The 13,055-nt window shown below is 39.7% G+C and overlaps 2 protein-coding genes across 9 annotated transcripts; one reads left to right on the plus strand and one right to left on the minus strand.

Annotated features, from left to right (window-relative positions):
- Positions 1–1,702: 1,702 nt before the first annotated feature.
- gar1 (GAR1 homolog, ribonucleoprotein) lies at positions 1,703–9,354 on the minus strand. The gene is made up of 7 exons (XM_023793771.2): positions 9,091–9,354; positions 8,600–8,762; positions 7,882–8,036; positions 6,853–6,912; positions 6,552–6,678; positions 2,774–2,890; positions 1,703–2,167 (listed from the first exon to the last, which is right to left on the minus strand). The coding sequence occupies exons 2-7, from the start codon at positions 8,748–8,750 to the stop codon at positions 2,157–2,159; spliced, it is 621 nt and encodes a 206-aa protein (XP_023649539.1). The 5' UTR covers positions 8,751–8,762; positions 9,091–9,354; the 3' UTR covers positions 1,703–2,156.
- Positions 9,355–9,457: 103 nt separating this feature from the next.
- LOC111834459 (ragulator complex protein LAMTOR3-like) lies at positions 9,458–12,778 on the plus strand. 8 transcript variants are annotated; one of them, XM_023793772.2, is made up of 7 exons: positions 9,458–9,533; positions 9,781–9,832; positions 10,102–10,136; positions 10,359–10,417; positions 10,528–10,661; positions 12,081–12,144; positions 12,303–12,778. In XM_023793772.2, exons 2-7 carry the CDS (start codon positions 9,806–9,808, stop codon positions 12,374–12,376), a joined length of 393 nt encoding a protein of 130 aa, XP_023649540.1. In that variant the 5' UTR covers positions 9,458–9,533; positions 9,781–9,805; the 3' UTR covers positions 12,377–12,778. The 8 variants fall into 8 exon arrangements, with proteins under 8 accessions (XP_023649540.1, XP_023649544.1, XP_023649541.1 ...); XM_023793776.2 differs by having other exon boundaries at positions 9,485–9,607; positions 9,781–9,836; XM_023793773.2 differs by having other exon boundaries at positions 9,485–9,607.
- Positions 12,779–13,055: the final 277 nt, after the last annotated feature.

Genomic DNA, 13,055 nt, shown 5'->3' on the forward strand with positions numbered 1-13,055 from the left:
CGCTCAGGTACATATACAACCACTACACAACGTTAGGGTAAACATTGTGTAAACATACACGATGCTATCACAGCGAATGTGAAGCTGAGACTGAAGCGTTACCCTTTGTTTCCGCTGAGAGACGTGCCGCATGACTCATTTAAGTTATCTTATTTCAGCGTTCACAGTTCGACTTCTGAGATTCAGATCGACTCCTAGGTAATTTTTTTCAAACTGGTTGGTTCGACTTTTAAGAATTTTGAGTTACTTCCGGACCTTTGCTTCATAAATGGACTGATGCCATCCAGGTCACCCTTCATGATCCCGAGCACCAAGTCAGACATCAGCCTTGGTCATGCAGAAAACCACAAGGGTTATACCTTATCAAATCACCCAGAGTACTCAGACAGCAATCAGATATCTGATTTTGTTTTTGAAATCTACAAAAGGATTAACCTTAGTCAAAAACTTTCAGAGCTGTACATGTTGTATCAATTGAGCTACAGTATGAACGTTGCAAGTTGGACTGAACGACTTGTTTGGTAAAATCCATGAAATTAATTAGGACTGTAGTTTGAAAACTAGTAGATACCGACCTAACATTTGGGATTTCTCTAAGTTTAATAAAGGAACGCCTGTACATTTTTTTCCAGAGCAATCCGTGAGGGTGACCAGGTAATTTTTTCTCAAACTAGGTGATCTGATATGAACAACTCAGCTTAACTCGGACAAACGGAGATGGTGATGGCAGATTCATTTAATTTGAATAGTCAGTCTATTGATCGAATAAAGGCTGACTGCAAACCTGGAGTCTATCCCAGGAAGTACAGGGCAAAAGGCATGACACCTGGAACAAAATTCCTTGGAAGACACACTCACATAATCACACACAATGGCAATTTAGACACACAGACTTTCCTAACTGCATATTTTTGAGGTAGCTAAGCATGCGATGATAAGTCACAGTACAAATTCAGGACGATTCGAATCATGGTAATAAATGAACCGATTATTATTAGACTGCATCACCCAAGTTTTTCCTAGTTGTAATTGTTCTGTTTAGACAGCAGATGGCGTAATAACTTGGCCTGTCTCACACCAGCAACCGATGCAACTGGCACATTTACCACGGAATGACAAACGCAGATACAGTAGTGGTAAAATTATTATTTTATGTTTAAGCCTGACTACAACCTTCACAAATGCTCATAAATAGTTAAGAAAAGGCCTATTTGTGAAGAACTTTTCTCATTTTTAATAAAAGGAATGAGTTAATGGGCCATATTTTATACCAACCTTTATTATTTATTTAACAAAAGGAATATTTAACTTGAGAATGTGAAAAATATCCACTTTTATTTTTTCTCAAAAATATGGTGGGAACCGAATCATGAGTTGGGGAATCATTACATGCCTACAGGGAACCCATGAAGACACAAGAGGAGAGTGAAAAATGCACACACACCCAGGGTCTGCAATCAGACCCCCAACCTAGAGGCAGTGGTGGCACAATCCAATTAGGCTCCCATTCTGCCTGAAATCAAAGACAATCTCTAACACCATAATTACACTCTGCCCTAGCTTACAAGTGCATAAACTGTAGCAGTCCCTATTTACCAAATCAACATCATAACATAATTTTTTAATTATGAACTACTTTTCAGCACATAATTCAGTCTATCATCAAAAGAAAAAAAAAGTTACAAGTGTAACAGAACCAAGGTAGCACTGAAAATATGCAAAAGTTTTATTTGCAAACACTTTCATTCTTCAAAGCAGGATAATTTCAGGCACAACGAGGAGACCATGGGCAATGCAGGCAAACAATGGAAAAGTACTGACTGAAATACCTATAACAATTCAGGATTCATTCTTGAATTAAAAAACATCCATACCAAATTTAAAAACAACAAGACACACCTTAACATTTATCTTCAATGCCCAAAAATATCTGATGATGCTTAAAAACAAATGACTTGTGAGTTAAATTAGAAAAGGATCCCACTGTACACATAGATGTGAGGTGGGCAGAACAGATAGAACAGTCAATACTTAAAAACGAAAGGCAGTAAGGCGGGAAACGGTCAGCGTGTCCAGGAAGAAGCATCCGACGAGGAAGAGCTGCTCCTTCGGACATGTGCAGCAAAACCCAGGACCGCGAGTGACGTGTCCCTGAATCACCTCCCACCTGTGACAGAGAACAGCGTCAGGAGGCAAACCTAACCCACGCGGACCTTACATGTGAAGACCGGGTCAAAAAAAAAAAAAAACATGCATTACTGTCATTGCACAGGTACAGGAACAAAGGCAATGAAATGTAGTTTAGCAACTACGAGAAGTATAAGATGAGGAGCCACCGCTGCATGCCATATGCAAAAGTGAAAGTTTACATTCTCTGAATATGCAGCACGAATTACAATATGAGAGATGAGTTAGTACACACAGTATGCACTATACAGTATGCAGCACACGCAGTATGGATATTTAACAGGTACAGAGATTGCACATTACAAGATACCATCCAATATACTTTCTACTGCAGTATTGGGTCACCTTGTTTTATTGCACTACTTCACTGTCACAGTGATATTTTGCAAGCAAGTTGTTCACTCTTTTGCACTTAAAGTGTCAAGTGATGCGACACAAAATGGCCAGCAGAACAAACACGGCTCACATACACAATGTTCATGAGCAGCTCCACTAAGGAGATCTACAGCCTAAAGAGGACTATTTCAGAAGAAACTCCATAAACATTCTATTTCACCCCAAGAAATTCCATAAACATTTAACTTACCCCTGAATCCACGGCCGCCTCCACCTCCTCTTGCTCCCCTGAATCCTCCACCTCCTCTTCCAAAGCCGCCTCCTCGACCCCCACCAAAGCCACCACCCCTGCCACCCCGGAAGCCACCTGTACGAAAAGCAGCAGCAGGCAGGTGAATTAAGGAATTAAGGGGAAAATACAGCAGACTGCTGGAATCACCCAGAGTACCAGTTTGTGTCACCAAGATTCCTTGCCTTATAGGCCTCCTTGGAGACATTTCAGAGATACTTTTCTAGATGACTTGAATAGATGTTTGACATCGTTACAATGAAGGACACCATTACCTCCGCTACACCTACAGTGTATATAGAAAGTGCACACACCCCTGTTAAAATGCCAGGTTTTTGTGATGTAAAAAAAAAAGAGACCATGATAAATCATTTCAAAACATTTCCCACCTTTAATGTGACCTATAAGTCAATTATCCACTGTATACCTACAGAATGGGTGGGCAATATGGCCAAAATGTCACACATGATATTTTTGGTTAGAATCACAATACACGCTTATCAAGGATACTACAAATGTACTACAAATGGGACAATATGCTTTTTTTCTTGATATAATTGATGCACAATAGGGGGTGTACGATTCCATACCAACTATACATGAAAAAAATTAAAATTACACCCAAGCACGACTGAAGAGAACAAGCGTGCCTTTATTTGTTCAATTAATGTTGTACACGGAATACAATACCAGTCAAAAGGTTTTGCACACCGCAGGTTTTTACCACTTTTCAATTTATTTCATAAACTGCAGATTTTAAAATTTTGTTAAGCATTGGAAAGTTGAGTGAACAACTATAATTTAAAATTTAATTCAAATAAAACAAGTTTCCTTTATAACATGGAGTTTGTAACAATGCATGTCTGACATCCTATTAACTGGGTGTGTGGTGATGACAGTCAACAGGCTGTCCTTTAACTTTAATGGTGCATTCGATTATTTTCCTGTCCAAGTCGGAACTCGAATGAAAACATCCCGTCGGAAACACGGCTCTTTTATGACACTGATGTCGAACAGAATTTTCTTGTCCGAGTTTCCCGCGACGTAATTTCAACATGGTGGCTTACACACTCAACAGTAATTCTATTTTAAAAATCTTTAAAAATGTTTATTTTGTTAAATGCATTAATAGTTATAAATGTAATTGCACGTGTTCGATTTAGAGAATACCATATCATGACCGTAAACAGTATCCTAGCATGCAATATCAGATTTTTACCAGACTTGTTAGTGTCTTTGGTTTGTTTGTAGTTTGTTTGCCTCTCGAAAAAAGAATAATCACTATGAATGTACTAAAACATTTTATAAAGCTTTTAATTTGGTTTTATCTAGATCGTGTGTCTTGTTTGTATCTTGGAAAAAAGAATCTCACTCCAAATCTGCTAAAATATAAAGCAACAACACACAGCAGCGTGTTCATGGAGGCAGCCATGTTTGTTCCGAGATGTGGTAGCTCAAACGGGAGATTGTCTGACGTGATGTCACTCAACTCGGAATTTCCGAGTTCCGAGAGAAAAACAAACACACTATAAATGCACTAGTTAGCCGTTTCACCCCCATGAAACAGATCAGTATTTAATGTCCCTTGTAGAAAGCTTGCCTCGAACTTGCTCTGCTGTTATAACTGCTAGAGGATGTTACTTTGGTGAATCAAAGATATGACATTTTCTTGCTAATAAAGGTACATACTGTAAATTTATTGGCTAGGAAAAAATAATGAGTATAATTTTAGCAAATGTTAAGTAACATGCAAATGTAGAAAATGTGTGGAAAAACTTAGCGCACAACGTAATAAAAACTCAAAAATATGCATAATAAATATATAATAGGCACATAAATCAATTTTAAGGTGAACAATTTCTCATAGTAATAACCAAAAATTAGAAACAAAAAGTAAACTGTTTGAGAGGCTGGAAAAAGATGCTGCTTTCATTTAAGACCACAGCATGTAGTCTGAAGTAGTGAAATAGATACATCGGGCACGGCTCTCTCTGCTGTACTGACGAGGTAAAAATGGTTATGATTTGCCATAATAACTTAGACTTTTTTTTTTTTTATTATTACAGAGGTTATTCATACCACAGGATATGCATCATGAGACCACGATACAAAATCACATTTTTGTACCATGATACACTATATTGCCAAAAGTATTGGGACACCCCTTCAAATCATTGAATTCAGCTGTTCCAATTACTTTCGTAGCCACAGGTGTATAAAAGCAAGCACCTAGGCATGCAGGCTGTTTCTACAAACATTTGTGAAAGAATGGGTCACTCTCAGGAGCTCAGTGAATTCAAGTGTGGTATGATAGGATACCACCTGTGTAATAAGTCCATTCGTGAAATTTCCTCACTACTAAATATTCTACAGTCAACTGTAAGTGGTATTACAACAAAGTGGAAGCAACTGGGTGGTTGCCAGGAGAACTGTACTTGCCTGACTGTATTGTGCCAAGTGTGAAGTTTGGTGGAGGGGGGACTATGGTGTGGGGTTGTTTTTCAGGGGTTGGGCTTGGTCCTTTAGTTAGAGTGAAAGGAACTTTAATGCTGCAGCATTCAAAGCCATTTTGGACAATTTCATGCTCCCAACTTTGTGGGAGCAGTTTGGGGATGGCCCCTTCCTGTTCCAACATGACTGAGCACCAGTGCACTAAGCAAGGTCCATAAGGACATGGATGAGCGAGTCTGGTGTGGAAGAACTTGACTGGCCAGCACAGAGCCCTGACCTCAACCAGATAGAACACCATTGGGATGAATTAGAGCAGAGACTGAGAGCCAGACCTTCTCATCCAACATCACTGTCTGACCTCACAAATGCTCTCCTGGAAGAATGGTCAGAAATTCCCGTAAACACACTCCTAAACCTTGTGGACATCCTTCCCAGAAGAGTTGAAGCTGTTCTAGCTGCAAAGGGTGGGCCAACTCCATATTAAAGTCTATGTATTAAGAATGGGATGTCATTAAGGTTCATGTGTGTAAAGGCAGGTGTCCCTATACTTTTGGCAATATAGTGTATATTGAATTTTGATATTGATATTTTCCCATCCCAAATGGACACAATTTTAAACGCTCAATCATAAATTATCATCATATTGCCCACCACTAACCTACAGAACAATCTACTCATTCTTCCCCCAGAGATGCATTCTAGCAGGTTCATTTGAAAAACCACTACAGGTAAAGTAAATACAAGTGGCTTTCAAACCAGCGAGGAGCTACTGCACTTCCAGCAGTAACTGGCCAAGATCATGAGCTAAACGCTGTTACAAATGGAGTGTAACGAATCCCAGAGCACAGGCTTGAGGAGTGCTCAGTGACCTTCATATGACATGTGTGCCAGGGATGGGCGAAATGGCCAAAATGTCAGGTCATATATTTTCGAATAGAATCAACCGAATTAAATACACATTACAATATGGCAAATTTATATAGATTACTACCTTTTGGGAGGCGTGATGTGCCTCAGTTAAATTTTAGGCTAATCTGCGTATTGAATTGTGGGTGAGTAAATGCCCATATAGTACCGAAAAGCCAGTTCCTGGCCAAATTTTTGCACCTGTCATCTTAAGCCCTGGTGATCATTGTGCATGCGCACATATTGTTATGACATCATTTTAAAGATAAAAACCTATCAGACAGTTTTCACAGACAGAGAACTACACGAGACAGACACACAGAGGGTTCAGGATCTTGTTCTGCAGTTTCCCTTAAGTCACTGTGACGGCAGGCTCCCTTACCTCCACGGCCGCCGCCTCGTCCTCCTCCTCTCCCACCACCCCTACCGCCCCTGGCAGGCCCCTTCTCTCCAGGCGGCCGGGGCAGGAATCGCTGGAGGGGCAGGAGCTTCATTGGGTCTATGTAGAACTGGGTGGGGGGGGGACGGGGTAAGATCAATGAGAACCAGCAAGCTACTTTCCACACTAAATATCATTTTGTTCTTTTACTAATGTTATTGTTGTGAATTTTCTGCTGATCGGCAGCTTTTATTAAATTATCCCAGCCTTACTGGAACTGAAACAGTAATCTTTAGAACATTACCTTCTGTAGTTTCTTAAAGGAAGAGGCCTTCATGTTTTCTGAAAGTTTCACTGAAAAATACTGTCATCCGGTTAAGGGTTCTGACAGAAAAAGCCACATGACTGCACACACATTACACTGATTACTATAACTGTTTGCCCTCCGTTTATCTTATCTTTTCTGATCCTTATCCTAGTCAGGGTCACAAGAGGGGCCAGGAGCCCATCCCAGGCAGCATAAGACACATGGCTGGGATACACCCTGCACGGGAGGCCTGCCCATTACAAAACAAAGGGTGCTTTCACACTGAAGTTCCAGAACCTGAGCTGTCTTGACCTGGAACTTCTGTAGCTCCTGTCCACTTTCATGTGTCACTTTCACACCACACAACAGGAACAGGGACCTTTATGCTAAATAAGCATGGGAGATGAATTTAGGTTAAACTTCACACATAATTTCATACAAAACTACACCACCACCCCAAAACAGAGGGTGAACAAGTCGTTTCGTTAGTAATTAGGCAGATTGATCATGATCAAAATGGGACACAGTCTTTTATTTATATGAGCCTCGACATGTTTTTGATTCCTTATTCTATCTGGGAAGCAGATTGATCTTTGATTCACCATAAAAAAAAGATGAAATGTTATTCTGCTAATAAGCACTGGCAAATTTCACTGCTATTTTGATGTACTGAAAATGAAAATCTAAAAAGATCCTGTCCCTGTATTTCCATATTTAAGATAAACCTGGCGCCGGGGCTTGTGATCAACCAATCAGGAAGGGATCGCTGTAAGCGCCTCCCCAGCAGTTTGTGTTTGAACAAAAAGTACCTAGTCTGGAGTAGGGACTAAAAATGGGTTCCGGAAGCTCCAGGTACCATATACAAGTTCTGGTTCCTGAACAAAGTACCTGCAGTGTGAAAGTGCCCAAATACACACATTCACAATTATATACTATGAGCAATTTATGGATAACACTGTCATGTTACATTTAAGAATAACACTGCCACAGGACAAAGGTTTGAATGTTAAAATTATAAAAGGATACAAAATCGCGGAGTTGGCCAAAGATTTCGTCCACTTTTCCAATCTGCTCCTTGTTCTCCAGGTAGACGGGAGCGTTGAAGTAGGGCACCTTGTTCTCCTCCGTGACGCACTTGCACACAATGTCATCTTCACACGGGTGCATGAACTCCCCCAGCTCTATGACCACCCCCCCATCCCCCAGAAAGAGTCAGCTGGTGATGGATGCAGCTAAACATTGAATGCTATTAAGCAAACTTCAGAAAGGCAGCAGATGTCGGCACTTCATTTCAATGCAACTCTTCAGAGAGTGACAAAAAAATTCATGCATTATTTTATCATCTGTATTATTCACAATATAAAACTATTTCATGGTATTTTATTAAAATTAAAAGTCCTGACACTAATATCTGCTAGGGCAGCATATTTTTTATTGTTTTACCTGTGTGTCAAGAACAGTTGTCACGTTTTTTAATAAAAATATATATATATATAAAAGTATATTTAAAAAGAAGTGAACATGACAATCACAATAAAGTGAACTTGTTCTTAATGTACTGCAGTGTGATTAAAATATCAATTCTTTATTCAAAATAAATTATGCTATACCAAATTATCCAGTAGTAATTCAAGTTAAGACAATTTCTCAGATATACTCCGAAAAGTTCCTTCTCTCCAACTTCGCTGTTTCTTTTCAATGCTCCAGTGCCATTACATGCGGTTCAGCTTCTGTTCAGTCTTACCTACTACATATTCCGGGGGACCGTAGTCTTGGTATCTGTTGAAACCGCCACGGCCGCCCCCTCGAAATCCGCCTCCTCCACCCCGGCCTCCGAAGCCTCCCCGTCCACCTCCCCTGTTAAACCCACCACCTCGACCTCCTCTGAACGACATATTCCCACGGAGCTAAGTGGGGGGAAAGAACAGAGGATAAGTATATGCACTGGACTCCTCGTTCTACAATGACAGCATGAATTCCATGAAGATTAATACAACACACGTGCAAAATATTTCGCCAAGGTTACACCTCCACCCATTTCTACAACACAAATATACAGTGAAGGAAAAAAAAAACACAAAAAACATACATATGGCAATATAGCTCTACTGGACGATATGCTTGGAGTAAAGCTATTAATTTACAAACTAAATCACTTTACAAACAGCCTCTTCTGCAAGTTTAAGGCTGGACATCTGCAAAATATATTCTATACAACACCAACTAGTTTCTTACCTCTCAGAGACGTTTGTTCCTAACAAAAGTTATTCCTGCAATGAAAGCACACTACTTCCATCCGCACGTGGATCTCAGCACTCTGAATTAGACGTCCCACTAAATTACCGTAATTTCACCACGTTGTAGAATGTATCCGAAACAACGATAGCAGTATATAGTTATTACACCGGAATAATAACTGCATTCTTAGTCAAAATATTTGAAAATAATACAAAATATTTTTCGACAACATCGAATTTTATATAAAATGTAGAACCTATGAGCTATATGAAAGAATGCATTTTCGTACATACCTTTATTAAAATATTACGGCTTTTACGTCATTAGCTTGTGTTTCCGTTTTGGGAAACAGGAAGTCATCTGGTGTGTGACTGTAAAACACTTCCGGCTACAGCTATATGTCATGTGACATTTATTCCGAACTCTTCTGCGGAGCTAGGGTGTGTGTATTGCGATAAATTGTTAAACCTAAAACGTAAATATAAGGGTTTGTATAATTTACGTCGATATTTGAGTAAGTAATATGATTGTATTCGTTTTAATGATCGTTTGAGTGACAACAGATTGTATGGTTAACAAGAAGTACCGTGAGCTTAATAGTTAAAACACTGGCTTTCAGCATTAAAACATTTCTGGTGGCTGTGTTAGTTTATCACATATATGGATTTTTTTTTCTTCTTTTTGCAGGGTTCTGTTCTTCCGGGAAATAACAATGTCAGCACATTTGAATATGGGTGATGTATGTATGTATGTATGTATGTTATGTTAATAGTTGGCTGGTATATTATTATGGGGTAGTTCTGTAATGAATAAGGTTAAAGAATTCATAATTGTCATATGATTAGCAAGGCATTCACTGTGATGTGTATTTTTTATAACATGACTACATTGTAGAACATAAAAGTGAATTTGCCTTTATCATTTTAATAAACGTGTCGCAGTGTCATATTTGTTGTAATGGACCGCTTTCTAATTTCCATAATGGTAGTTATTTTTTACTTATTGCAGGATTTGAAAAGATATCTTTACAAACAGTTGCCAAGGTTGGTTAACTTTCATATTTGTAATCACTTGCCAGGAAGTGACAAGTTCATGCACCAAGCAAACAAACTTTCATTACATTTTATTGTTTTTACATAATAATAATGATAACAATTATTCTACTAATAATAAATAATAAAACAAATACAGCTGATGTTGTAAGCAGGAGAAACTAGGCTGTACATTTTATCATTCTTGTTGTGTGTCCCTTCTCCGACCTCCAGTGTAGAGGGTCTGCACGCAATTGTGGTGACTGACAGAGATGGAGTTCCAGTAATTAAAGGTGAAATAACATAGCATATATTTTGGGTGGGCCTGACATTAGTTTCCATTACCACTAAGCCATCTGAGAGGAGGAAGTTTACAATACAAAGCCTGTCTCCCTGTCTCTAGTTGCCAATGACAGCGCCCCAGACTACGCACTCAGGCCTGGGTTTCTTTCTACCTTTGCTTTGGCAACAGACCAAGGCAGCAAGCTGGGACTCTCCAAAAACAAAAGCATCATCTGTTACTACAACATGTACCAGGTGAGCCAGTTTATGTGTCACACATGTCATAAAGCCTGGTTCAGTGGCCACTTAAGACTCTCAAAACCACACACATCTAAAGGTGAACCCCTTAGTCAACTGGGCACATATCCAGTTTACCATCCTCTTTTGCTTTGTCTGAGTAATTTTCTTAATAATGTACATGACTTCCCCTCATTTTGTATGGTTAATGTCCCACATGGTATCTTTCCATTGTATTTTTCAGATAACAGTAATGTAAGATTATGTTGTATTAACACATATTTCAATGAAATGTTTAAGTTCTCACAAAACAAATATACAGGTAACTACTGAAATTAAGTCAATATTTGAGTTCATGAGGAATATGGCAAATATTGATGGTACATATTGTCAGATGAGTCAATGTGCTTATGGAAGAGACCAGAAGAAGCTGACAGACTCGAGTTTCTGGTGAAATTTCTGACAGCTCAGTCATGGTGTGCGGTACCTGTTCTTGGTATTGGTTGAGTCTCTTAGAGATGAAGCCACATACTGATCGATACAAGGGCACTCGACATAATCCTGTGTTCCTGTCCTCATAGCAGGTGAGTCTTCCAAGATAGTGTTTCTCAACCCAGTCCTCGGGGACCCTCAGACAGTCCATGTTTTTGCTCCCTCCCAGCTCCCTGCCAGACAGTCCATGTTTTTGCTCCCTCCCAGCTCCCTGCCAGACAGTCCATGTTTTTGCTCCCTCCCAGCTCCCTGCCAGACAGTCCATGTTTTTGCTCCCTCCCAGCTCCCTGCCAGACAGCCCATGTTTTTGCTCCCTCCCAGCTCCCTGCCAGACAGTCCATGTTTTTGCTCCCTCCCAGCTCCCTGCCAGACAGTCCATGTTTTTGCTGGGGGCTGGGAGGTCCATGAGGACCAGTTTGCGAAACACTGCTCCAAGATGACAGTACTAAATGGCATATTTTTTCAGTACTGCATCTTACAAACTGATGTGGTTTTGATTTCATTAATACCTCTTGGTGACCATTTTCAATTTCTAAAATAAGCTCTAAATTATTGTAAGTACAGCCACTGAAAAGGGGGAAATCGTTTTTCTTTATTGAAAATGTTATAGGACTATAGCAATTACATTGAAGAGCATATTTTTATTATATTATTGCTAATTACAGAGTTCTTGGTCAAGCAGAGGATAAAAAACAAACATTGATATCCTTGCTTGTTGGCCAGGCGGGGGTGGTGTGTGGCTCTGCATGTTAGGATACTCATCCCGTGATCGGAAGGCTGCCACTTCAAATCCCAGTGTCTGCAGAGTGATTTTCTCATTGGACCCTTGAGCGAGGCCCTTAACCCCAATTGGCTGACCCTGCTGTCACAGTTGTGCATTTTGGATAAAAGCATCTGCTAAATAAATGAACTAAGAAAATATCCCATTTTTCACTTCTCGGTCAGATTGTGCAGTTCAACCGGTTACCTCTGGTGATCAGCTTTATTGCAAGCAGTAGTGCCAATACAGGTAAGACTGCCTTTTTGAAAGTGTTTATATAATATATTTTTTTAACACACGCTTGATCATGTGTACTGATATGGCTGCAGCCTACCCCTGTGTGAATCTGATGAGATTTGAGGCAGCCTGTTCCTGTGCCTGGTCTTAGTCTGGTGTCTTGTGATTAGGCCTGATTATCAGCCTGGAGAAGGAGCTGGTCCCGCTGCTCGATGAGCTGAGGCAGGTGGTGGAGGTGTCCTAGGCGAGGAGCACGACGTATGGGGCGACACGGAAACATCGCAAGGCTCCAACCCACATGTCTGTGCAGAGAGCCTGTGTGTGTTTGTGCAATCAACTCCTTGCCAGTTCCTCTACACACACATCAACTGGAAGACTGGGGTCAAGAGTCACTTTTGTAGAAAGTACAAACTTTTAAAAAATGTTCAATGATTTTTTTTTTTTGTGAAGAATACTTAATATATACACATTTCCTTGTTAGTGTTTCCTTTTAAACCATTTATACGTCCATCCCTATAAATGCCAAGAACAAATATCTTCATCTCGGACAAGCACTGTTCAAACTTCAAATGTAAACTAATGTAATATAGCACCTTCTTGTCTGTTGCTTGGATATTTTAAATACCAATAAAATGGTTTGACAAGACTGCATACAATTATGGTTTCATGGCTTTAGATGAACCAGGATATGATTTATTTATGAGCTCTCTCTTTGTGTAAAGTCTCCTTTTGTTTGCCAATATTTACTATATTAACATGCCGAGTTGTCCAGTAGAACATAAGTATTTGCAGTTTTGCTTTATGGGTGATTGCTGTTTTTTTAATCTTTATAATATTGACCCACCTAGATCAACTACCTGCATGTTGGTTTACTAATATTCCATGTGTAGAAGAAAGCTGTACTGCCTCTTTGTTTCATTGGT

This window comes from Paramormyrops kingsleyae, chromosome 25 (genome assembly GCF_048594095.1).
Source record: "Paramormyrops kingsleyae isolate MSU_618 chromosome 25, PKINGS_0.4, whole genome shotgun sequence".
Classification (NCBI taxonomy): domain Eukaryota; kingdom Metazoa; phylum Chordata; class Actinopteri; order Osteoglossiformes; family Mormyridae; genus Paramormyrops; species Paramormyrops kingsleyae.

What these genes read in the sequence shown, in the direction of transcription:
- LOC111834459 (XM_023793772.2), top strand. Translation starts at nt 9,806, where the DNA reads ATGTCAGCACATTTGAATATGGGTGAT. An exon ending in CACATTTGAATATGGGTGAT is followed by an intron (nt 9,833 to 10,101) that starts GTATGTATGTAT and finishes TACTTATTGCAG; the next exon opens with GATTTGAAAAGATATCTTTA. An exon ending in GTTACTACAACATGTACCAG is followed by an intron (nt 10,662 to 12,080) that starts GTGAGCCAGTTT and finishes CTTCTCGGTCAG; the next exon opens with ATTGTGCAGTTCAACCGGTT.
- gar1 (XM_023793771.2), bottom strand. Translation starts at nt 8,750, where the DNA reads ATGTCGTTCAGAGGAGGTCGAGGTGGTGGGTTTAACAGGGGAGGTGGA. An exon ending in TTGGCCAACTCCGCGATTTT is followed by an intron (nt 6,913 to 7,881) that starts GTATCCTTTTAT and finishes ACCGGATGACAG; the next exon opens with TATTTTTCAGTGAAACTTTC. An exon ending in ACGAGGCGGCGGCCGTGGAG is followed by an intron (nt 2,891 to 6,551) that starts GTAAGGGAGCCT and finishes CTTTTCGTACAG; the next exon opens with GTGGCTTCCGGGGTGGCAGG.